General features: G+C 38.3%; 1 protein-coding gene across 6 annotated transcripts in view; it reads left to right on the top strand.

The window, feature by feature from the left end:
• Positions 1–24,490, top strand: part of unc13a (unc-13 homolog A (C. elegans)) — a 49,195-nt gene extending 24,705 nt beyond the window's left edge. The window contains exons 18-44 of one of the 6 annotated variants that reach the window (XM_042006439.1): positions 86–227; positions 399–568; positions 744–859; positions 2,103–2,266; positions 2,389–2,542; positions 3,825–3,893; positions 4,222–4,311; positions 4,610–4,744; positions 6,850–6,983; positions 7,317–7,402; positions 8,355–8,481; positions 8,621–8,717; positions 9,452–9,595; positions 9,696–9,773; positions 9,893–9,970; positions 10,615–10,703; positions 10,799–10,945; positions 11,228–11,351; positions 12,574–12,579; positions 14,267–14,296; positions 15,222–15,278; positions 15,527–15,607; positions 16,574–16,721; positions 17,483–17,539; positions 22,273–22,365; positions 22,715–22,874; positions 22,966–24,490. In XM_042006439.1, the coding sequence (XP_041862373.1) occupies positions 86–227; positions 399–568; positions 744–859; positions 2,103–2,266; positions 2,389–2,542; positions 3,825–3,893; positions 4,222–4,311; positions 4,610–4,744; positions 6,850–6,983; positions 7,317–7,402; positions 8,355–8,481; positions 8,621–8,717; positions 9,452–9,595; positions 9,696–9,773; positions 9,893–9,970; positions 10,615–10,703; positions 10,799–10,945; positions 11,228–11,351; positions 12,574–12,579; positions 14,267–14,296; positions 15,222–15,278; positions 15,527–15,607; positions 16,574–16,721; positions 17,483–17,539; positions 22,273–22,365; positions 22,715–22,874; positions 22,966–23,254 (3,065 nt within the window). In that variant the 3' untranslated portion in view covers positions 23,255–24,490. The remainder of the gene's footprint in view (positions 1–85; positions 228–398; positions 569–743; positions 860–2,102; positions 2,267–2,388; positions 2,543–3,824; positions 3,894–4,221; positions 4,312–4,609; positions 4,745–6,849; positions 6,984–7,316; positions 7,403–8,354; positions 8,482–8,620; positions 8,718–9,451; positions 9,596–9,695; positions 9,774–9,892; positions 9,971–10,614; positions 10,704–10,798; positions 10,946–11,227; positions 11,352–12,573; positions 12,580–14,266; positions 14,297–15,221; positions 15,279–15,526; positions 15,608–16,573; positions 16,722–17,482; positions 17,540–22,272; positions 22,366–22,714; positions 22,875–22,965) is intronic. The other 5 variants (XM_042006440.1, XM_042006442.1, XM_042006441.1 and 2 more) reach the window with 5 other exon arrangements.
• Positions 24,491–26,523: the final 2,033 nt, after the last annotated feature.

The raw sequence follows: 26,523 nt of genomic DNA, 5'->3' as shown, positions 1-26,523 counted from the left end.
TAGTTAGGGGAATCTGTTCGCATCAAAACATATACAACCACAATGGATTACCAGTTTTTATTCATTCTTTCCCCCTCCTTTCCAGTGTTGTGTGCTCAGGGTCTACAAGCCAAGGATAAAACTGGTTCCAGTGATCCTTATGTAACTGTCCAGGTAGGAAAAACAAAAAAGAGGACCAAGACCATCTACGGCAACCTCAACCCTGTCTGGGAGGAAACGTTTAATTTGTAAGTGTGAATGTTTTTTTCTTTTTATTTTTTCATCAGACAACTGGCTTAAGTTAATAATTGCTTATAAATCCTTCCACTCCTGCAAAAAACTGACCTATGTTTGTCAAACTTCAATTATAGCCACCATATTTGGTGGCCACAACTCACTTTCTGGTTCTGTTTATGTAGTGAATGCCACAACTCCTCAGACCGCATTAAGGTGCGAGTTTGGGACGAAGACGATGACATTAAGTCTCGTGTGAAGCAGAAATTCAAGCGAGAGTCAGATGACTTCCTTGGTCAAACTATCATTGAGGTGCGCACTCTGAGCGGAGAGATGGACGTCTGGTACAATCTGGGTCAGTTGACATTTTGATTTTGATCAACTAAACAATAATGGTCCCACAGCTTCTTATTGCCTTGGATTATATAAGCTTATCATGCAGTTGTAGGACTAACTTTTAATTTTTGATTAAAATATTTTCCCCAACAAGCTCTGTGACCTTGTTTTTGTATGTTTTGTGTGCTTCGCAGACAAACGTACGGACAAGTCAGCTGTGTCTGGGGCTATCCGCATGCACATTAGTGTGGAGATCAAAGGAGAGGAGACTGTTGCCCCGTATCATGTTCAGTACACCTGTCTGCATGAGGTAACCTCACTTTTTCTGAGTACCATTAAAAATATGAAATATTTCTCAAAATCATTTCTTGAAAATAGCTTTTAGGTACCAATTTTATGAGAGTTATATGATGCTTTTACTCCACTTGGTCTCTAGTTTTCCTTTACAAAATAATATCTATCCAGGCAAGTCATGATATTATTATAACTATGATGATTACTTTAAATCTTAGAGACTTTTTAAGGTTTTTTGTTATGTGGATGCTTCTGTCTGTGCCCTAACTTAAAAACCCCATCAGCAGCCTGTAACTATACAGCACTTACTCTTCTCTCTATGCATACCAAGATGCACTGCAATAAGTAACTCATGTCTTGTCCTTGTGGTCTGTTACTTTTCTTTCCTGGGAAACACTCCTGAACCAGGTGTATGAATTAGTGGTTCATGCACCTGTTCAGCATATAAACTGCTTCTCCCTCAGAGCTGAAAAATACAAGCTAAAAGCTAGGCTATTCAGACACATGAGCAATACACAGACTGTGTGTAATTCCCATTAGAATCCAACTAGCATCTTATATTTGAAGAGAAATAGTATTTTAGGTTCCAAACAAATATTTTTATGTCACTATGCATAGAACTGTGCTATTTCTTTTTGATGCAAAAGCCCCTACTAAACAACTTCTCCTCCCCTTCTGTTTATAAGTATGGATTTCTTTTCTGACCTAATGAGCTGTGGTGAGCAGGTTAATTTACCTTACTAATGGTTATTTGCATAATTGATCCATTCCAAGTTAATAGTTTGCTGTCCTCTACAAAGATAAGTACCACTTCCAACAACAAAGACATCAGAGGGATTTCTGCTCTGGCTTTGTGCAGAAAACTCCCCTGACTGATTGTGGACCAATTCCAGATTTGTATGGAATCATTACTTGGTTCATTACTCAACAGAGCATATTAACTGAACCTAAACTGAAAAATGACCACTCTTACTGCTTCATATAAGTGCCCATAAACCCAATGAGAGTGTTTTAGGGTGGTGTACAGTTTTATAGCTGAAACAGTGCCTCATGCTGGCCTCGCAATGTAGTTTTGTGGCACTTCCTGCAGCACATCCAACACACACAACAAATAGAGAGCTTGTAATGTGGTCTTTGTACAATTAAATGTATTTAAAATTAGGTGACAACTCTGTGAGAGGTGGAAAAATTTCTGAATAGTTTGTCTTCTTTCTGCCTTCCCACTGTCTCATTCTTGTCTTTTTTCCCTCCTACTGTAGAATCTCTTCCATTACGTGACAGATATCCAGAATAACGGTGTGGTAAAGATCCCTGATGCCAAAGGAGATGATGCATGGAAGGTCTATTTTGAGGAGACTCCCCAAGAAATAGTGGATGAGTTTGCCATGCGCTATGGAGTGGAGTCCATTTACCAGGCCATGACGTATGTTCCTCTCTTATTTTAACAGGATCCAACATGTTTTAGTTCATTGTTGGACAGTTGCTTTCATGTATTAAGCTCTCTAAGCTGTTAATCTCCAGTGTTTGTTCATCCCTCATTTGCAGCCACTTTGCCTGCTTGTCCTCTAAGTACATGTGCCCTGGTGTGCCTGCAGTGATGAGCACCCTGCTGGCTAACATCAATGCCTACTATGCTCACACCACCCAGGCAACCAACAATGTGTCTGCATCTGATCGCTTTGCTGCTTCGAATTTTGGGGTGAGTCACAGCAAAAATATTCAGCACAATCTTTAGAGAACATAAAGTTGACATCACCATCAGTTTGTTTGAGCGGCATATAATATTCCTGATTTCTGTTTTTTGCATGCACAGACTCTAAATTCTGAGTTTTTGATAGCATTTCTATGCTAACACTTTAGGATCGGTCTCTAACGTCATCTCAGTACTTCTCATGACAAAATGCTAAAAACATCTCTCTACTAAAAGATTGTGTTTATGGAGGGAAGTTCAGTTTCGATGATTCTTCCTGCACTTTTTATGACTATTTGCAGAGTTATCCTCTCTCTGTGTGTGGTGTTGCCATACCTGACAGTGATACCTGCTGAGGATTCTCTCTATCAATCCCTTGTAGACCTGGGTGAGAGGGCGACAGCGTAGGCCCGCTTTCCTGAGTAGCTTTAGGAAATAAATAAAGTCTCTGCTGGACTTTTTTCACTGGCAGCAGTGTTTAAGGTCTCGCTCAGATCTGCTGTTACCTGTAGGCCCAGGAATCTGTAGCTATCAGCCCTCTCTGCCTCAGTCCCTTTGAAAATGGCAAAGGCAAATTTATGGCAAATTTATTTGTATAACACATTTTTCATGTACAAGATAATTCAAAAGTGCTTTACATAAAATATTAAAAGCATTACAGCAGGGTGCTTGAAGCAATAAGAAGTGCATTAAAAAACAAACATTAAAAGAAATAAAATAAAAACATAAAGAAAAAGCTAAAATAAAATAGATAAAATGTAAGTAATAAAGCAGGGTTACGAGGTGGGGGATGGGGTGGATTCTTCCTGAAGGCCATTATTATTTTTTTTGTCTTGTCTATGCTGAGGCTGAGGTCATTCCCCTCACCATAGCCAACATTGTCATTCACTAGACTCCTGTACCCCGACTTTGCTTACTTATACACAGTATATTATGATAATATATGATGGTGTTATCCTGGGTGGAGACACAGTCATCTGTGTACAGGGTGAAAGGTTTAGGACTGAGACAGCAGCCCTGTGGTGATCCTGTGCTGACTGTTAGCTCTGCAGACATTCGTCCTAGCATCCTCACCACCTGCAGTCTTTTTCTGTAATCAGTTGGTCAAAAACAGAAGGCAAGATTTTGCAACTCGATCAGATTTTGACATACAAGTTTGTTTATAACCAGATCTCACAATTGTCTTTTGTTCTTGATGGCAAATAAATCTACCATTGTATTTTAAGTAATGAAGTGTCTCTGCTATATTTTCATCAATATTAAAATTTATCATGTGTTTTTATACCCACAGAAGGAGCGATTTGTCAAGCTGCTTGATCAGTTGCACAACTCTCTGAGGATCGATCTGTCAATGTACCGAGTAAGATTGCTCTTCATCTCACTGTGCAAAATCAAATTATGTCGATATATCCTCTGTAATATCTGTCATTTTTTTCTTTGTTGTCATACATTTCCCTTTATGAGAGGCACTAAAATCAATAGCCATGGATGTGTTAATTAGAGTGACAGTTCCTCTGAAGCTTGCACAGACAGATTCAGGAAACACTCCACTCCCACACAGAAAGATGAAAGCAGTGCTGGCAGTAAAAATTTTGTGACCATGATGGAACTTGTCCATGAACACATGGGACAAAGGCAGATGTGATGTGTCGTGTTACTGTATCTATTTTTCTTTTGTCTAACTGCAGAACAACTTCCCAGCCAGCAGTCCTGAAAGGTTGCAAGACCTCAAGTCCACTGTGGACCTCCTCACCAGTATCACCTTCTTCAGAATGAAGGTGCAATATCTTCTGTTTTCTGCTTCTTTTTAGGTTCTTTTTGCTGCATTTTTTTCTCCTCTTCTTGAAAATGAGACAGACATTTTGCTCAGTGTTCCATGCAGATGCATCAAACTTCACAAATTATTTTCTCAAAGATTTGACTTTTACAGAAAATAACAAACAAAAGACTAAAAAAAAAGACGTCCTACTTAAATTAGGTCTAAATTCCATAATGAATTTCTCCTCTAAAGGATTAACTAATTTGTTATCTGTGTTGCCATGACGATGGTGTGACGATGTCTGTTTGCATGCTCAGGTCCAAGAGCTTCAGTCTCCACCCAGAGCCAGTCAGGTAGTGAAAGACTGTGTCAAAGCCTGCCTCAACTCCACTTACGAGTACATCTTTAATAACTGCCATGAACTCTACAGTCGCGAGTACCAAACAGACCCGGTAAGAAACGACAGCACAGGACACAAGTGGACACATTTACATCTCTATTTTTGTCATATAACATATGAGTTGTTTGTTTAATCAGCATGATTATAATTATGTACAGGCTAGAAATAAACCGTATGAAGCTAAAAGTGTTTGTTACCATGTTTAAAGTAAAAGAAGCTATAGCTTACGCAGTATTATGTAATGTTAGGATGACGCACGTATGGAAAATGAATGAGTATTTAACAGACCTTAATATGTATTAGAATTTTTCTTTCAAAGTAAAATTCAGAACTTGCAGGGAGATTTATAAGATTATTCGAAGAGTTCATGTAGTGATCATTTAAAAGTTGACTAGGGGTGTTCCCTCAACAAACAAGAACAAAAAGATTTGTTCCCATTAGGAGTGTATCTTTTTATTTGATGTGTTGAACACACAGGGACTGTTCTCTGCATGTGAATTTGTAACGAGTTCCCATAATCTTCACAGTGTGGGCAGGTCAGGTTCTTCATCCATCACTCCTGCAGCAGATTTTAACAGGGATGTCTAAAACTTGCTTGGAGCCTTCATTAAATACCAGCCCCTTCAGACTCCCCTGTGAATCCCAAATAAGCATTTTTCCCTTTGAATAAAACATTTCATCCTGAGAGACGCTGTGATATTTTGTAGAAATCTCTGCAAGATCATTCTTCACTCTTCAACCCCTGCAGCATATTTTCTTTCTTACAGAACATCCTCAACTTTTTCAAAGAAGTCAACTAGGCTGTTGACATTCTGAGTCTTTTTAAGCTGTGTGAGCTGTAAATGCTAAATATGGATGAGTTTTTGAATTAACACAATTTCTCTCACCAAAACATCCCTCTGTTAGTAAAGCTCCCGCTAATATTACTTGGATTCTGAGGTTCTCTGATTATCTCACTGGATGATTATCTCATCCAGTAATGGAGGTTGTTTAGGGTTCAGTATTAAATGACCCACGCGAAGAACCTGAATTCTAGCAGGTCAAAAGAAAAAGTATTGCAAATGTTTTAACTAAAACTTATAGGGAATTAACAAAAGTCTGCAGGGTAGGCTGCAGAGTTCCAGAAAATTAAGTCCTCCAGAGGTCTAAATATGGAAGAGGAGGACAAAAGATACTCATGGAAGTGGTTCAGTAGAATAAAGTGGTTCCTATGGCTTTATATAAACACTATCCATGAACTTTGAAGAGGTGCTGGGATTAAAGAAAGATGGCACGAGGAAGTGAGACAACAACATTTATACTGAGCTGTGATATGAGTCAGATGCGGTGTCATTTAAATAAGTTTATGCAGTGTCACAGCTTGGTTTCCTTCCAGAGTTGCAGAAATCTATCAACAAGATCTTATATTGATAATGGGACAAATGGACAGTCTTCTCCGGTGATAAAGATTCTCTGTGGAGTAAAGGTGTAGACTCTGTAGTGGACAATCAACATGTGAAAAAATATGTTTCATGCTCCCTGAAACAGTCTTTCACTCTCAGTGCCTTCCACAATGAACCCTGGCATTGCCATATTTGAGTATTTACAGGGTGTAAAAGGCTACTTGAAAAGTCTCACAAGTTTTGTTTTATTTTTTCCTTTGTTTTTTCTTGAAGCTACATAAATATTTACCCCCAATACCTTGACTTCTATTCACCTCTTATTTTTACTATTAAACATTACTATAGGTGTTTGTTTGTTTGTTTGTTTTTTTGGTTGTTTTTTTTTTGTTTGTTTGTTTTTTTTTACCCATTTGCATTCACCTCAAGTTTAAGTGTTTTCAAATACATCCAAGCAGTGTGAAAAAGCAGAACCAAAACACTCAAAGACAAAAATATATGGAGCATGACAGTAAGAAACACATATATTACTGAAGAAAACAGGAACTAATGAAGGGAATGGCAGAAAGTGATAAATGTACAGAAAGGGACCCAAGCAAACTGGATCCAACTATCAGAACAGAGGGAGAAAACAAGGTTATCTGAAGAGTTTGAAACTTGGCAGCTTTTGCAAACTTTCCTGATAGTCGTCTAAAAATTCAATGGAAAGCAGGCAAATGTTTCCACAAATGTTAAAAATGTGTTGAGCTTCATAGTGACTGTAGGTCTGTTTTTCCAGGCTAAACAGGGTGCTGTGCCTCCAGAGGAGCAAGGACCCAGCATCAAGAATCTGGACTTCTGGTCCAAATTAATCACACTTATTGTCTCCATCATTGAGGAGGACAAGAACTCTTACACTCCCTGCCTAAATCAGTATGTATCCATGCTTTCTTTATCTTTGTCATATTTCTTTTTCCTAAAACTTTTCTAATTAAACATTTTTTTGATGATCTGTAGAGTGATTCAGCTTTAATTTCCTTAATGATTGTCTTCTGAACAATAGTCAATATAAACTGAAATAGAAATCTGGAAAATCTGAAAATAAAAAAAAATCTGTTGTTTCACACTTACACAATTAAACCACAGGACCACAATTAGAATAAAAATTAACAAGTGTTGCTTAGTGAAATAAAAGATTTACTCTAAAAAAGTCAATTAACATAATTTCATTGCTCAGTTTCATATAAATTCTCCCTCTTCATCAAGATTTCCCCAGGAGCTCAATGTGGGTAAAATCAGTGCTGAAGTGATGTGGAACCTGTTTGCTCAGGATATGAAGTATGCAATGGAAGGTGAGTGTAACTCAGCCCTTTGGCTTCATGACTGACAACTAGGGCTGTGCATCTTCACTGGTCTGGTTTCGATTACAGTTATCTTGTCAATGACTTGATTCGATTCAACGATGCATGATGATGCATCACTATGTGTTGCATCCTCAATTTCATTTATTACTGCACATTGCTACTTTTTTCACCAAAGAATACAAGCAGTCAGATAATTATGAAGTCCCTTTTTAATTATAATTATTTCAGAAATTAATCTGAATTTTCTGTATATAACATAAACATGTAAACAATGACATAGTTATTTTCAGCTTGAGAACTTTATTGTTCCACTGCCGGATAATCAAGAAACATCATTACTATACATTACATTACTTATATTTTATTATGTTTTGTTGCTGCATTGATGCAGAATCGTCCACATCCCCATCACGATGCATCATAGAAATGATTCAGTTCAACACCCCTAACAACCATCCTGTGACACAGACATCTTTCCACTAATAACCCTGTAAAACAACAAAAGACAGTTTGATAAGGTTAATATGTACTGGATTTAAGGAAATTTCTCCTATTTTTATTTTTCCTGTTTAATTCTTAAACTGTTAGTTAAAATATTTAAAGGAAAAATACCCACCCGGGTAGTAGAAAACACTGTTTCAATGTTAATGTTAATTTTTTATGTTAATGTTTAATTTCCTGCACATAGACATAATCTGGTTTAATTTTTTTATAATAATTTTAGTTTTGACAAATGAAGATGTGCAAAACCTTACCCATACCTTTTTAAAAGCATGGAAATATGAGTTGTTTTAAAACTGGCATGAATTAGCCCCATTATGAATTAATGCATACTTAAAATCATCATCATACTTGAGACACATCACATCTATGGTATCTACATACAGAGAATAGAAACACAAAAGTTCTTTATGAATTTACGTGTTTCTTCTTATTTCAGAACATGAAAAAAACCGCTTGTGCAAGAGTGCAGATTACATGAACCTGCACTTCAAGGTGAAGTGGCTGTACAACGAGTACTGCAAAGACCTGCCCTTCTTCAAGAGCAGAGTGCCTGAATATCCTGCGTGAGTGCCATCTTGTTTTGCAAAGATGTAAACAAACATCTGGATAACACAAAAAAAAATAAGTTAAAATCTGTTAAAAAAATATCTTAAATAATTTGGAATTTTAGTTTGTGCATATAAATATTGTTATTCTCAACAGGTGGTTTGAGCCGTTCGTCATCCAGTGGCTGGACGAAAACGAAGAAGTCTCCCGTGACTTTCTGCATGGTGCTTTGGAAAGAGACAAAAAAGATGGGGTAAAAGTTTCCAGCTGTACTTTTCCCTTAATCCCCCCCTCAGTCCTCTGGAAATGCTGAGTCACTGTTGTCATTAGGGCTAAATTACTGTTATCTATCCTTTATACCACCTCTGTCACGCTCACAGTTATCATCCAAAGTTTCGTGTTCCCCCCTGCTCATGTCCCACACTCTCCTCTTCCTCTCCTTCCTGCTTCCAATGCAAAAGTTTAAGTACACACTGCAGCAGCACAGATGCGAATTGCTCAAAAGAGACATTCCTGAGCTCACAGAGGAAGTTAAATGTGTTACAGCAGGATACCTGGATTTAATGGCCTCATTAGAGAGTTTCGATTCAGGAAAGTTGTCCTTACCTCATTACCCACAATCCCCTGAGTTGCACCTACAAACTCAGCTCTTGCCAATTAGGGACCAGGTGCTAACCAGCAGCCAATTACTAGGAGACAGACAGAAGCCCCCCATCTAATACTGAGTGCTCGTCCAATTGTTTTTATGGCTGGTCTGCTTCGGGAGATCTCACACTCTGGACATGCAGTGACAGACATCAAAGGTCCAGTTTAATATAGCGTTTAATGGTCTGTCTACATGTCTTAGTTAGGTAAAGGTCATATGTTGCTCACCTTTACTGAATCTCAACCGCTCACCTGCTACCTGATCTCATCTATTAAAGTTAAACCTTTCTCATATTTTTTTCCCAAGTTTTAATATTCCTCCACATGTTTTCTGCCCTGCAGTTCCAGGTCACATCCGAACATGCTCTTTTCTCCTGTTCGGTGGTGGATGTGTTTTCCCAGCTCAACCAGAGCTTTGAGATCATCAGGAAGTTAGAGTGTCCGGATCCACAGATTGTCGGACACTACATGAAGCGATTTGCCAAGGTAGCTTTAATGTGAAAGTAGTGAGCAATTTGATCACTCATAAAATCAAGACACATCAAAGAGATCTTTATATGCTGTCTGTTTTTGCTCTTATCTCCAGACTATCAGCAATGTACTGCTGTCCTATGCTGATATCATCTCCAAGTTGTTTGCCAACTATGTTACCATGGACAAAGTAGTGAGTAGCTGTCTCTGAGATAACAAGTCATTATGTTTAAATATATACATACACAGATCTGCCTTACATGTTTGAAAGGTATGAGTCTTTCTAATGTGCATGTGTTGTCTTACTCTCAGCCCTGCATCCTGATTAACAACATCCAGCAGCTGAGGGTTCAGTTGGAGAAGATGTTTGAAGCCATGGGTGGAAAAGACGTGAGTTGTTCTGCTATTGATTATCAACCACAGTCAGCATTTCTCACTAACTTAGATACACATGCACACATATCGATAATACACTTTCTCATTTTCTTCCTCCTTCCTTCATGTTGGTGCATTGAGCATTGTAGCGCCATCAGCTGGTTGAAGTTGAAGGTTAATTTACAAACAGCTTTTTTTAATCTAATTAATTTTTTAAACTTGAGGCATTTGAATCAAGTCAAGTTCAAAGCGCACTATAAAGTTCCAGCTTGGTTTCCAAACAAAGCCTCAGAAGAGTCACTAGTAGGATGTAAAAAGTTTTTCTTTCAATAACAGCCAATCAAAATCAACAATGATCCCCTTAAACAAGAAGTGAGGTAATGAATATGACATTGAATATTAGGAGTGCACTTTATTTAACCTTTGATACTTTTATTTATTTATTTATTTATTTACTTACTTACTTATTTATCTATTGTCTATTTGCCAATTACAAGTAATTGTTTTGTGGCTTTTCCCAAACTTCCTAACTGCAAGTCCTCTTCAGCTGCCTGCTGCCAAATATCTTGCAGTACAATATTTTCCTGTTTGATCACAGATTTCTGGTTCCGTGTTCTTAATCAATTTTTTTTGTGTGCATTTTAATGTTTGTTATGTAGCTATGTGTGGAGGCCAGTGATATCCTGAAAGATCTGCAGGTTAAGCTCAACAATGTCATGGACGATCTGAGCAGGGTGTTTTCTGTCAGGTAGAGACTTACACACATTCATACAAAGATGCAACACTGCAAACTACATCTCTGCAGTGCATAAATCATCAAAAGCTTGATCTTCTCCTGTATAGTTTCCAGCCTCATATTGAGGAGAATGTGAAGCAGATGGGAGACATCTTGGCTCAAGTGAAGGGAACATCAAATGTAGGAAATGCCAGCAGCGTGGCCCAAGATGCTGACAATGTCCTGCAGCCAATCATGGAGTTCCTGGACAGCAAGTAAGGCAATGTGACATTTTAATTTATTGTAAAAGCAGAGGAGGCTGACTGAGCAATCCAAACACAGTAACTTTCATAATGTTGAGATAAAAATTTACTTGATTTCTATCTGTGGGTTGTGTCACGCCACGGTCGTTACACAACATTCAAACTGCTTGGAGAGAAAGAGAAAGAGAAAAAATAAAGTAAAAATCTGAGTTTTTGTGCTTTTCTCAAGCCTCTTTTAATATTTTCTTTGGTCATATGTCTCTTTTCCTTCGTGTGTCCCCATTCTTCTGTTAGCCTAACTCTGTTTGCTAAAATCTGTGAGAAGACTGTGCTGAAACGTGTATTAAAGGAGCTGTGGAAGTTGGTGATGAACACCATGGAGAAGACCATCGTCCTGCCTCCTCTAACAGACCAAACGGTGAGAGCATGCACAACTATCAGTGCACAAAGTCATACAGATGCGAAACAATATAAACAACAGTCTACAGATTATGTGCAAAGACTGATAACTAATGTTTTATTGTAGATAGATGTACACGCACACACCATATTATCCATCTTAGAGCAAGCTTTTTATTTATTGTGAATCAGAGTAAATACTTTTATAAACAGAGATGGAAATTTCTTTGTTTGGATTGTAATTACAGCATAGAGCTGACAGCAGAAAAATGATTTACAAAGCATGTAGCACATGTAAACCCACACATGCACAAACGTACTTACACACCTCTAATTGCCAAGGCAGCATCAAATGAAAAAGGAGCAGGAGGTGGAGAATGAGAAGAGGGAATATAAAGGAAAACATTTTCTGTGTTGACCCTCATATAAACAAATGTTCAAACTGCTTTAACTTCACATCTACATGCCATTCAGTTCTCTTCTCAACCCCTGTGCACCATATTTTCAGCATTGCTCCTCACTGCCTCCATTCATTCAAACAATCAGGATCAAGCCCTTTGAAAAAAAGCGAATGGAAATAAAAGGATTGCACCATATCATTCTAACATCAGCTCATGGCTGCTCTCCAATATGTCAGCCAACAATTATTTTGAGATATTCCTGCTTCATGAGTAACTCACAACAAAGTGGCAAAGATTTCTTTGCCCAAAGGATCTGGCCCACTTTCAAAAAGTCTCATACATTATGGAAAGCAGCCTCTTTGTTTTCCTTTCTTTTTCTTTTGATATACATGTTATTTATGTTTGATTATCTAAAGAGCCTCATATCACTGATAAAAAAGTAAAAATCCTTATCAAGCACAGTGCTTGCCAATATTACAACTACTGGTTTAATCTCAGGAAGGCAGCCTGTCCATTTTAGTTTATTGAAAGGTAAAAAAAAATCAATTAAATTGCACATTTGTCTCAGATAATTTCTTTATTTGAAGATTTAATAAAAGTCTAAAACACCTATTTGCTATATAAGACAAAGATTTTGTAAAAGAACCTAGTTGTGGCTGCCATCATCCAGCATCCAGTCAAGGTTTCAGACAGATGTCAATTGGGCCACATTACTCCAGCCCTGGGGCCAAAACTTGTGTTTTTGATTGATGTGGGGCTCTTCGCAGCTTGACTGACCCTTTTCTCTGGTTGTTGTTGTGATTATTATTACAACCTGCTCCCACTGCTCTCCCTCCACAGATGATTGTAAGTACAGCACTCCTGCGTGTCTGTCTGTCTGTCAGTCCACAGTGGTCGGTTATCTGCTGTATGTGGCTGCCCCTGTTCTTCCCCTGTTTTGTAACCCATATCACACTGCACCCTCTTCGCACAACCTCACTTTTCTGATCTGTCCCATCTCTTTTCTCTCCTCCAACTCTGTCCCTCGTTGAAGGGGACAGAAGCATGGTGCATTCCTAACTCGTTCTGATAGGTCCCACCCCTCCTTCAACAATCTTCACCAATCGGTGCCCCCTTTTCTGCTGTCTCCTCTTCCTAAACACTCTCCTCAAACAGGAAGTGGTACTCCTCTTTTGCGCCTGGTGTTGCCTTGTTTCTTCTCATGCATTTTGTCCTGTTATTGGGACTCTGGTGAGGTGACTCTGATCTCTCAGTGGCTTGGTATCCGGTGTCCTGACCCACCTCCAGTCTCTCTTCTTTGCCCCCTTTAATCCTCTCCCCACACCGCTCCCCCTTCTCCTACCCGTTTGAACTGTGTCCTGCCCTCCTACCTGTTACTGTGGGTTTGTTGCTTGCATCTGATCTATTTCAACACTGCAGTCTTCTCTCAGTATACCGTACAACACCGCACTGCACTGTGTGTCTCTGCAGACCTGTTCTGTTGGTCTGTCCTGGTTTAGTTTCATGTTCTGTTGTAACAATGGCTATCATGATTGTATTATAATCAACCCTGATACACAGATTTTTTTTTATTTTTTAATTTTTTAAGAAGCTAATAGTTACGATTGCTGTTGGTGCATCTGGTGTTCTGTATAGAAATATCCATGAAGTCTTAAAGCGCTTTCAAATAGAATAGAATTGTTTTTTCTTTTATATTAAGCTTTACCTTGTAGATTGTTTAATACTTTTCTTTTACATCTTCAGGAAATAACACCACTTTAGCCTTTTTCAGCCTTTTTCAAACAATTAAATATCTCAGAAAGCATGATTATTCGCTGAGAACTGCAGTAGAGGGTTGATAAAGTTCGCTTATCTGCACACTTAATAAGAGAAAGCAACCAGCTTGGCGACTTAAGAGTTTTGCTTTTCTGCACCTCAAAACTTGCAAGTTGTCTTTTTTGTGTGTGTATGTTCTTCAGAGTTCAAATAAATGTGCACTTTTTGTGTGTTCACACTGGAAAAGTGTTGAATGCGGCATTAAAGCTAAGCTAGCTTCTATGCTAAGGTGTGCTAATGGTGAGCCCGTTTTTAATGGATAGACGTAAAGTATGTGTGACATGTAACTCTGGTATTTGTGAAAATGTTACATTTCTTTGTTAACTTTGAGTGATTAGTTTTATTTAATGTTATCATTGAAGTGTTTTGTTTTAAATCACATTTGGATCCCTGCTGCTCTTTTTGCTTTAGTTTGTTAAACCAACTCTGAGCAACTTTGCACTAGTAAGGCTACATAGTTCTACTGTACACTATTACTAAACTATTTCGACATCATGAAACTCAAGTTCAGAAACCGAGTTATTATTGTCATCATGGCTCTAAGACACAACATATATTATTGCTTTATGTATTATTGCAGGAATGAATATTTTTGTTAACATTTCACAAAGCAACACGTACACTTTTGACTGCACACTCTCATCCACCCAGTGAGAGTGCATTCAGGCAGCAGGGACTGGCTCCTGCTTCAAGTATTAACCACATGCTCTCTTTCCAGGGGAGGCTGAAGAGTGCTTCTCACAGTGATGTAAGGACTAAACACCTTTAGATCAATGTGTCTTGTCTCTTTCCTCTATGTCTTCTGTGTCTTTGTCTCTCAACTTCCCAATCAGACAAAACAGTGGAAATATTTAACTTTTTCTCCACTTTTACACAACATTCAATATTGTTTACATGATATGTAATACCTCCATCAGGCTATGCACTCCCAGCTTAACTACAGGTCATACACTAACATGCATGCAGACGTAACTTGAATACATCTGAAACCACAAGATGAGGAGCTTAGCAATCACTTTATATGGCTTGGATTTAAATGCTGTTTCTTTATTGGCTGTCTCTGTAAATAAAGATGGTATTGTTAAGCCCTGCTTCACTGGAAATGTTACAAATGTAGTTTAAAGGCATAGAAGCAACACAGTTTCAAATGTATGTTCTGTTTTTTTAAATGCAATTTTACAAAGAAACATGTTGCTTAGTTTTTTTTAAGGAAGGCCAAAACTTTGATCTGTTGGAGCTTTGCAGAGCATAATGTAAAGATACCAGCTGAACTTCGAGTAAATACTTGCAGACTTCACTGTGTGACTGTATTGCTGCTGAGTGTGTGTATGCGTGTGTTCTTGAGTACACAAAAGCATCTTACCTTACCACTCCAAGCTGAGCCACTTTCCCGTCTCTTCGTACTGTGAGTGTGTGTATATGTGCAGCAGAGTGTGATGTTATGGAATGAATAAAACACAGATATGTGCAGATATCGGCACTTGAAGGAAAAAGTGCCGTGACATCTGTGAAGCGTCTTAGAATGACTGAGTGTGTGTTTGTCAGAAATGTCACTGTCCTCTGTGTGAGACTAAGCCGTATCGTGGTGGCCTGTTTTGTCATGATAATAATACTCTTCTCCCTCTGCTCGTCTGCCTCTTTCCTTCCTCCTCCTCCATTTCTGTCTCCTCCAGGGCACTCAGCTCATCTTTAATGCTGCCAAAGAGCTCGGCCAGCTTTCCAAGCTGAAGGTACAGCTTGCTTCTAAACAACCATTTTCATTTATTCACTATTCTTCAAACTGAGATGCTAATCACTTCATAAATAAATAAATAAATATATATAGATAGATAGATAGATAGATAGATAGATAGATAGATAGATAGATAGATAGATAGATAGATAGATAGATAGATAGATAGATAGATAGATAGATAGATAGATAGATAGATTTGAATGGAGATTTTTTAATCTGTGCCTTTCCCACTAATATCCTTAGGAGCACATGGTTCGTGAGGAGGCCAAAGCATTAACACCCAAGCAGTGTGCTGTGATTGAGTTGGCTCTGGATACCATCAAGGTTGGAGTTATGTTTGTTATACATATAGTGTATTTGGAGCATATGTGACATACAAAGCAAATAGCAGCAAACAACAGAAAATAACAAAAGAAAAATAAAAGAAAAAATAAGAACTGTGGACCAGATGAGAGCTTATTACTTCCGTGGAACTTTATTTTTAAGTGAAAAATTTTCCCAAACAGTATTAAAATCTAAGGTCTGAACCAAAGAAAACTGGAAAAAGAATCTCTTCTTCACTGTAATACAAGTAGTTACATAATATTTAAATGATTGTTATTTAGAGCTCTGCAGAAGCCAATGACTGAGGTTGAGTACACTTTTAATGGACTATCTGGGGTCTTCATTGAGTTTTTTTTATAAATGAATAAAAATACTTTTAAAATCCATGTAGCAAATTAAGGACTACAAATGAAACCTGGAGTATGGCTGCATCTGAAAATAATTTTCCTCTGACAGGTGAATTAGTCCTGCAGCATATTGCCAGTTACAAAATAAGCCAACAACAAAACAATGAAGATAATTTAAGTCTTAAGTGGTACATTTAGAAAAGAAAAGCTCTTCAGCATCTGAGATGAAGGTGATAAAATAATAATAAAAAAAACTTCAGTTTTCAGATTTCCATGAATAAAGCTTCATTATCATCTAATTATAAATTGTGCTTTTAAGGGAGAAAAAAAGAAATCTTTGTAACACACACACATAAAATGGTAACTGACTTGTAGAAATAATGATGTAGTTTTTCCTTTTCTGCAGACTGATTATTTGAAGCAGCTAACTTTGTGTTGCTGTTCTGGATTCATTTAAAACTGACAGAAAAGAATTAAAAGAGCTGTAGAGAGGGTTTACTCTGTCTTATAATTGCTCCTTAACACACACGTGTTTCTTTGTTTTTTCAATAATTGCTGCAGTCACACATTGAACACAGTTTTCATTTTCTGTTTTTATCTTTGCTTTTGTGTATGATAGCAATACTTCCATGCTGGTGGTGTGGGTCTGAAGAAAACCTTCTTGGAGAAAAGTCCTGACCTCCAGTCTCTCCACTATGCGCTGTCCCTCTACACGCAGGCCACAGACAAACTAATTAAGACTTTCGTACAGTCACAGAATGCACAAGGTAATTTGGCCTTTACTTTGCCTGGTACTGCTCCCTCTCTCTTTATACTTTTATTACTTTCCAGTAATTTATTTGTTTGAGTGAGTTTTATTTCCTTTTATGTTATTCTTTTATGTAGTTCTCTGATTTGCACTCTCAGTTGTCTGTTGATTTTAGGATTTTCCATCCTGGAAATATGTCCCATACGTTATGGAGCATAAAGACAAGAACGTGACAGCAGAATTTTGTTTCAGTTTTCTCTGAAAAGCCAAGTCTCCTGGTAGCCAAACACAGACTGTTCTGTACTTGCTGTGAAAAGAATATAGACACTGCCTCTTTCTTCTTGTTCTTTGATTCTGTTGCTCAGCCTCTGTCCCACCATCACATAGCTACATGACAGCCATCGTCTTTGTGGAAGCACTGATGCTGACACACCATCCCTGCGCACCCCTAGGAGGGATGCCATTTCAGTGGATGAATGTTTAATGTTTTGTAAGGCGAAAAGTCATGTGGCTTTTGAAGGATAATGACATTTTACAGCTATAGACCTGCTGTTAGTGGTGGATGTTGCAAGGCCATTTTTACAAAGCTGCTCAAAAAAAAGAAAAAGAAGAGTTGACAACTGAAATACCACAGTATCCCCTGTCTACAGTGAAAATGTGTATACATGTTGGTCTGTATTTCTACTTTGTAATTCTTAAATTCACCCTCTGCAAACCTCATATTTCTACATGTCTCTCCTTTCTCTGTCTACTCCCTCCTCCTGCCCATCTGTGGGCCAGTGTTCGGCGGCAAGGGGGTGAGATTCACCACTAGTGAAGATGTTTACCCAGAAAAGGGTATGTGGCACTCAGGCTCAGGACCTGAGACATCCAGGACTACCAAAAAGTCTCCAGATCAAAGCCCAGCTCCTTCCACCTTCCACCCCCAACCTCCCATATGCATCCTAAACCCTTCCCCCCTGCCTGCTCGAACTCATCCTAACAGACAAATGCAACGCACAAACTAAATACACTTTTTTCTCTCTTTCTCCCTCTATCTCTCTCTTTTAGCACACACACACATCTTAATAACAATAAGAACTTTATGCATTCATGCATGAAATGTACCACTGATGTCTGTATGCACAGAGCTGCACTGAATACATACGCCACGGACGGTATGTATGAGCAGACGCTAAAGCATGATGTGCGGACATCAGACAAGAATAATGAAAATGCATTAAAGTGTGAAGGAATTCTGATGCAGCATGATCAAGAGAGGCTGGAGGGCAAAATGAGTGTGTATGTGTGTGTGTGTATGTGCACGTGAGAGAATGAGTGACTGAGCAGAGCGTTGTGACTGACTAAGACTTCCCTTAAGGTTGTAGAAGCACGAGTATTATCTGTCTCCTGTGAAGAACACAGAGGAAATCCCCTTTCTTCTGCTGCCCTTCCCGCTGTGTTGGAAATGAGAAGTTCTGATGAAGAGGAGTAGGATTATTATTATTAAGAAGATGATGGCTGTTGGCCCATTTTGTCTGGGAGGGCTTTCTGCCCTTGCTTGCTCACAGACAAACAGATGAGTAAAAACAAACACCCACGCAGTTTCTTCCCTAAAGCAGTGATGAGAGTTGGTGCTCAAGTCATCCACACAGACTGAGCCAATCAGAAATAGCACCTCAGGTCAGGTGGGCTGATCTGTCATTTTAGATCAGGATAAAAAGATTTGACTCTATTATTTTTGCAAACAGCATATTCACTCACACACATTCACACAGGGCAATGCACATGCTGAATACATTTAGTGTTATTTATCTGTGTCACAATTTAAGTTTTGATGGCCATTTGAAAGTCATCTCAGATGGACAGCTGAGTATAAAAAGAAGTCTGAAATGAGTTTCTTTACACTCCAAAATGTGTGGTTTTCCTGTGGAGAAAAGTCATGGAAAGGAAGGAAGGGCAATGATAAGTTGAAATGTATAAGTAGCTGGTTAATTATTTACTAAATGTAGCCACTACTGACCATATAATGCTGATATGAAATTATGCACTCTAATCAACAAATAAAACTCCAAAAACTTTAAAAAAAAAAAACTTAATTCATACGAATTAATTTTAAAAATGAAAGTTATCTGGGATATCATCAGAGTTTTTCTCTCAGACTGACTGGAACATAAACAGACAGCAAAACTGAGACATACCGATTCTTTTTTTCTTCAAAAAATGCTTTAAATTAGATTTTTTTTAATTAGGATTTTCATATGTCTAGATTTCCCCAATTTAAAATAACAAAAATGTTCATTTGTTAGAAACTTTTAAACATAATGGGTGTTAATGTTAACACTGTCTTTCTGAGTCATAAAACCTGAAAGATTATTTATTTAACGGTTTACAGAAGAAATCAGAATATACATAACTGTGGAGGCTTTATTTCACTACAACTAACCCATAAAATAAATCAAAACAGGAACCTGCAGTCCAAAGCATCTGCAATTAAACAGGCAGAAGCAAAGAAAAAAAAAAACACATTCCACTGCAAAAAGCATAAAAACTAAAAATGTTTTTATCAAAATGAGTAAGTACCTTCAAAGATATTTAAACTTCTTTTTAATGTATTTTATATATTTATATATTGCTCATGTTGTTTGAAGTTTATTTTGTATGCTTAGGACACTTTCCAGTTAAGTGCGTAAATTACTAGGATGTTTGTGTACATAAAGTGTAATGAATTGATGAAAATACTAAATGTAATTCCAAATGTAATTGAAAATGATTCAATAAAATCATATCTAATTGTTAGACTAATTAGTTTTAATATATACTCAAATTTGTTGGCAACATTTTAAAAAAAAAGTTGGGACTGAACATTTTTTAACACTTTCATAGCATTGATGAAAGAAGCTGCCACCAGTAAATCCTCCTACTGAAACCAGTCTTAGAAATATAGACCAAAGTCTGCCTTGCCTTGACCTTGCCATGGTCCGTGAAGTAACCTACAAGTCGCAAAAGTGAAATGTAATTTATTTAAAAGGATTCCACTTCAAAACGGAAACCTTCAGATTTGTTTTTGGGGTTTTTTTTTAAGACCAAGAAATCCTCATAGAATCTGGGTTTCTTAGATGTTACATTACAGTCAGTTTTTCTAATCATTCAGCATTTTCAAGAGCAGCACAAAACATCTCATCTCAGTCAGGTTCAGTTAACCAGCTAGTACCAGGTGTCCTGACATGACAGATAAATATGTATTTTACTCAGTCGCTCTTCCAAGTATTTACACATACAGTACTGTAAAGCTAAGATTCTTGTGATGTGAATGATGTATACTACTACCAATCCAGGCTACAATCATAACCGTAGATTCAGTAAATAAAGCCAATGCAATATATCTAGAAGCCATACTGTACTCCAGCAGCAGATTATATCTTACTCCAACAAAAACTTCCTGTTACATCAGCAAGGGTCCAGTAAAGGCAGTCTGGTAAAACAAATCTTCTGTCCATAAAAACCTGTTTTAGGCTAAAATTGCAAGACTTTAAGGGGCCTCTGTCTCAACTTTTGTCACTTCCTGTTTGGGTTTCGTTATTAACATCACTTGAGCCTGAAACCACTTGGTTAAGTTTAGGAAATTATATCGATAAGCGCTAAAATGAATTCTCTTTGCAGGACAACACATTTTTTAAACATCACATGCAGATGCAAATCACATGACCAGTAGTGGGTGCAGAATCTTCAAACAGAATCAAAGTGTTCTCTCTTCCTAAACAAACGCTGCATGGAGACCAGCACAATCTTGATGAAACACAGTGGTGAACATGACCCTGTCCCAACTCTTTCTGACCATGTTGCTGGCCTCAAAGATTGAGGATATATTCTTCTAACATTTCGATTTATTCTTTTAATTTGGTACTTAAATAATTTGCAAATCAATGCATTCAGTTCAGTTTTACATTTTGCAGTCCCAGCTTGCAGACAGAAGAAAGGTCAGTGTCTTATCGGCTTTGCTGCCAACAAACAAGTGTCCTTGACTGTAACAAGGAAGCTAATTACACTGGTCAAAGAGGTTTTACTACTACTTTTTTTTTTTTTTTAGCAGAAAAGTTCAGTAAGAACTCACTTGCAGCTTAAAGAGTGTGCACCAACGACAGTGGTGACTGTCATGCTGCAAGATATAAGCTACATTAAAATCTGTTCTGGTAAAACTTTGCACTTAGTCCACCTTTGATAGTTGTTTTTAAAGAAGAGGTCTTCATTTTTTAGCATCTTCCTGCCTGTCTGCCAGCAAAGTTTCTTCCTCATCTTCTGCTGACATCCTCCACAGAGAAGACAGGGCCAGATGGAAGACTGCTGCTCTCTTTGGTCCTGTTGGCACCTAAACTAAAAATCCCATAATGCTACCAAGGGAGATGCAGAAAACTGTATTCCAGGAACACTCAGCCATCTAACTCCCACAGACACCTTGTTAAGTGGGCGGCTGGTTAAAAAACACACGCTTCTGGAGGTCGCCACAAAGATACTGTTCACGAAGTGAGGACACTAATTAAAACATTAAAAATGAATGCCCATCTGTCACTGTATCCTTCTGGACTTGTCTGTGGATATAAACCACTTGTTAATATGCAGCACAAAACCACACAAAGGAAAGATTGGTCTACTGCCCACCTCCCAGACAAAAGCTGAGTTACAGCCACCAAAATGGGTCATAATCATCATCTTTCTTTAATAGTTCTGCCGGTTTAAGTATCAAACCAAGGCCACTAAAGACATGAGCTCGTTCCCAAGTTTAGATTAGAGTTAGCTAGATGAAAAGTAACCAGCTGATCCAGCTGTGTTGCCCTTCATGGACAGATCTAAGAGGAGACTTGTCCTCTTTCTTGATGCTCACACCCTTCTCTTTCCATGCTTGGGTAAAAGTCTTTTCCAAGAAATGGGTGGTTCCAGCTGTCCAGATCCATCTGAGCATGCCCTGACCTGATCTATGTAGAGGGGTAACCACACTCAGTGGATCTTTGCCAGCTTATCTCTTCCTCTTACTAACCAACCCGCATCTTAACAGACATCATGCATCTATGAGTAGGCAATGAATCCACACTGAATTAATTTCTCAGCTGCTGAATGTGCACAAAGGCTTCTGGCTCAAGTCAAGGTCTAAGCATAATGCAGAATATTGTTATTGAAAGGAATAAAACTGGGTTGGTGCTGTAGGAGGTGTGTTGCCTCTCTGAAAGTTCCCATCTGTGAATGTCTTACAGTGAAGCATGTTATACACTTAAACCCACTCATAGCCGCTTGTCTGATTATCCACTTTCAGACCACAACGTGCACAAACAGATCACTGTGTTTACTTTAATTTCTTCTGTTACATTACAGTATAGTATGCTGCTATAAATAAAGGGCAAATCCTTTTCAGTGGTCAGTCTGAGAAACTGAAAAGGAATTGGTCTGTAACGTTGTTTTTGTATCTGAAGGAAATTTTGGAATAGAGAGCACAGTGGCATCTGTAAAGGTTTGGTCTGGGATAAGAGCACATATGTTTCATGTTTTTATATCCAAGGTAGTAAAGGCGTCTTCGTTCTCCATGTTTTTCCTGACAGGATCCGGCGTGGATGATGCAGTGGGAGAAGTGTCCATCCATGTGGAGATTTTCACTCATCCAAACACCGGAGAGCACAAAGTCACAGTTAAAGGTGCAGAAGAATATTACTTTAACCCTTTTGTTTTCACCTGGGAGTTAAACATTTCACCAAAATTAAAACAAAACAATTCTACCAACTTTTTCCAGAGCTTTTAGATAATCACCTTTTCCATATCAGAGCAAACCTCAACGTTAGTCACAAAATAAAATGATGGTTTTGTAATAAAATCCTGTCCTAATTGTATTTTCTTCATCTTGCCAAGCTGAATACGAACACTGAGGAAGAGCCAGTGTTCTCCTTTTTATTCACTCCCTCTCATCACTTCACAGTGTCACACATTTTCTCATATTCACCCACACCTTCCCACTCACTTCTCTTCTTCTTTCCCTCTCTGCTTCAGTGGTTGCTGCCAATGACCTGAGGTGGCAGACACAAGGAATATTCCGGCCATTTGTGGAGGTCTTCATCATTGGCCCTCACCTGAGCGACAAGAAGAGAAAATACGCCACCAAGTCAAAGAACAACAGCTGGGCTCCCAAATATAATGAAACCTTCTCCTTGTAAGTAGTTGGTGATAATAATTGGGGGTTCTAGTTGGAGATAGTTATGTTGAGATGCTCAGGTAACACTATGGTTCTGCTTGTTCTGCAGCACCCTGAGCAATGAGGTGGGTCCTGAGTGTTATGAGCTGCAGGTGTGTGTGAAGGACTACTGCTTTGCTCGAGAGGACCGCACTGTGGGCATGGCTGTCTTGCAGCTAAAGGACGTTGCCTCCAAGGGCAGCGTCGCCTGCTGGTTGCCGCTGGGTAAACGCATCCACATGGATGAGACAGGCCTCACCGTCCTGCGCATCCTCTCCCAACGCAACAACGACGATGTGGCCAAGGAGTTCGTCAAGCTCAAGTCGGACCAGCGTTCTGCAGAGGAGGGCCGCAGTTAAAGAGGCAAAGCAGATTTTAAAACACCACGTTCACATCTACTGCCCTGCAGCTCTCCTGAGCCACTGCAAGTCACTGCCTGGATAATCCAGTGTTGTAAAAGCACAGATAAAACAAGAGTCACAACACATCCAATGCTGTAAATATTTATATTTCAATGGAAAAGACACAGGTTGAAGTAAGCATCCTTCTTTCTTAAAAGAGGGTACCAGTGTCTTCATTGTTGCTGATGTTATAGTTCATCCTTTTGATTAACAAAAAAGTTTAATCATATTGGAGCATATTTCTACTTTCTTCTATACACATACAAACACACATACGCCTAATTTGACAGATGAGGGTGAGACAATCTTGTAGCCTTTAATATTTTGGCTTTATCTCTCACTCTTCTCTGCCTTTTTAACTTCTCCTTCCCTCCCCTGTACTGTCCACTTCCTCTCGCCCTTTCCTCCAGTTCGTGCCCACTTAGAGAAGGGACCGCAAGTGCCAATAGATAATTACTAAAATATGCCAAGACCAGTCCCAAGCACAACAGGACCAACCGTCCAGCTGACCCATAAACAGCAAGAAAACATTCCAGATATCGGATTGGGGACACATACAGGGAATGACGCACTATAAGATTTTGAGTTTGTTTACTTCCTTAATCTAGATTCTATTTAAGTAATTCTATATATCACACACATATATATTTATTATATATAAAAGGTCATATATATATATATATAAAGATGCTTACAGGATTACTGGATGGACATGTGGTACTTGAAGGATTGTCCTTGTCTGTCTTTCTGTCCCTCTACCCTGTAACAGAGCACACTGCCTGACACCCTCAATGCCTTCTGTCTTGTTGACCCTTGTACAGTATGTCAGTGTATTATATGAGGACTGTACAGAGAGAAGAATCTGATGAAAACAGCTGAGAGCGTTGGGATTCATCAGTATATATACAAATGTAAGCTTCAGAGTGAGTGTGTGTGAGTGTGAATGCGTTTGAACAGTGTGTGTATTTGTACTATGTTCTAATGTTGACCTCATGTAGCTACCCGTGTTGCCTGTTACCTGCATATGAAGTCACAGAGAGAAGCCATCACTAGCTGATTAGAGTTGGGGATTTCTTTTTGTTTCAGAAAGTTTTGTTTACTTTTACAAGGCCAAAATACTTTGATAGTTATTTCAACCTTTTTTGTGTGTGCTACTGCAAACATTCCTTGCAGCCCTATAAAGGTTGTGTCAGCAGTGCATTATGGAGAGATTTACTGCCACTTCCTTCTCTTCCAAGAAAAAAAAAAGTAATTACCAAAAGAAATCTTGCATGTAAGAGATGGTTAAAAACCTGAGAGACTATTCTGCAAAGCAAAGTCCTCTTAGGGTCAGATATCTACACGGATTGCAAACCTACACACCCTGTACGTATCTCCACTGATCCAGCACCCATGGTCCCTAAGGATCCAGCTGCAGGTGCTGCATCCCTAAATCCAGACTGAGAAAGAAACCTCTGCTAAAGGGCTGCAGACTCTGACCACAAAAGGTCCGGCTCTGACATTTAAAAGAGGGCATTTAGTCTAATCAGCATACAGAGGAGATCTAGAAGCACAGGGTCTTTGTTGCATCCGTAATAACACATTCATACTCAGATCTTAAGTTTGTTTTTCTGTCATTTTTTTACAACATTAAAGGAATAACACATTGTTTCAAATCATCAAAAGTGAAATTCACCCTGCAGTCACTTTCATATGAGACTAAATGTTTTTGACTATTTGCCATCTAGCTTATCTCTTAATGCTACTTTCACTCAGTTTACTGATTGTGAAAAGATGGTATGCCTGGTAAAAAATAAAATAAAATAAAAAAAGAAGAATTTAGGAAACAGTGATTAAAAAGATTTTCTTAAAAAGAAGCTGTGTAAAAATAACAGGGTGAGATTTCAATTTCTGCATTTCTTTTTTCTTTTTTAAACTAAGGAGCCCTCCCTCCTCCCCATTATTTGAACAAAGCGTAAGAACTGAACTCTATGCATCTTATCTATAAAATCTACGTAGATGAGTCATTTTTGAAGCAGTCTTATAATGTTTACATGGTGGATTATTATTCTAATTATGTCAGCACAAGTGTTTGTCTGATATGTTGTGAATGCTGTCTCTCGTTTTAATGGGCCAAATATCAAACATGTAGTGGAGCCTACGATGAGAGGCTGAAATTTTAAATCAGTTTGTGCAGAAAAAACTCATACGAGACAGATATGGATTGTTGTAAATAGCTCAGATGTAACAAAAGCACGTCAGACTATGTCAAGTAAAATTTGCTGCTCTTTTGTGGACTTGAATTTTGCGCTGATTGGCTGGTCAGGTGGTTATTATTTCAAAGTGGGTGCCCAATTCCATCATTTAGCTACTACTGAAAGATGTAGGAAGACCCTGTACACTGGAGATAAATAACAAGCCATATGTATCTGCTTAATTAACCTGACTAGGAGCCAAATAAGAAAATGTGCCAATTTCTGTCTTTCATCCTGGCAACATGCATCTTATATTACACAAAATTCTAATAAAAAACATTGAAAAATGGAGCAATTTTAAACATGTTATGTAATTTTCTGCTGTGTACAAGGTCTCTGGTTGAAAGAGGACACCTGCACTGTCTTTAAATCACTCTAAATAACAGGTACATTACTGTCACATAGCTGGAAATGCCACGAAAAAAAAAAAAAAGACGTTTATTGCTGTTGACAATGATACTTTAGTCAAGGAGGCTCATTTTGCTTGTTGGGCTATCAGGTTGTTGCATGGAGCAGGAATGCACTAACAAGTTGAAGAGACGGGCAGACGAAGCACAACAAAAAGCACACAGACACCCATGTGATCCGTCCCGCTCTGTCCAGCTGACCAGGCCACACGGCAGTGACTGTCGTGTACTTCCAGAAAAGGTGCATGATAGGAACAAGAAAACAAAAAAGAAAAAATGTGTTGTGCCAGCACGCATAATTATTTGATGTTAAATGCCAGTTGTTGTCTCTTTTTTATTTTATATTTTATTGTTTTCTATTTTTCAAATGTTTGTGAATATATAAATATGTATTACTGATGATGTGTAGTGGTACAAAGTACTCGCATGGGAATTTTTTTATACACAAGATGTTTCTAATTTTTTTTTTTTTTATTTTTTTCTAGTTGTTCTCATTGGAGGTTGAGGTTCCTGAGACTGCAGTCTCGCTGTGTTACTGCTTCCAATAAAATATGAAAAATTATCTACATTTTTGCACTCCATTAGC

Source organism: Melanotaenia boesemani, chromosome 14 (genome assembly GCF_017639745.1).
Source record: "Melanotaenia boesemani isolate fMelBoe1 chromosome 14, fMelBoe1.pri, whole genome shotgun sequence".
NCBI lineage: Eukaryota > Metazoa > Chordata > Actinopteri > Atheriniformes > Melanotaeniidae > Melanotaenia > Melanotaenia boesemani.
Note: the sequence above shows the minus strand (reverse complement) of the source record. Positions and strands in the feature narration are given on the sequence as shown.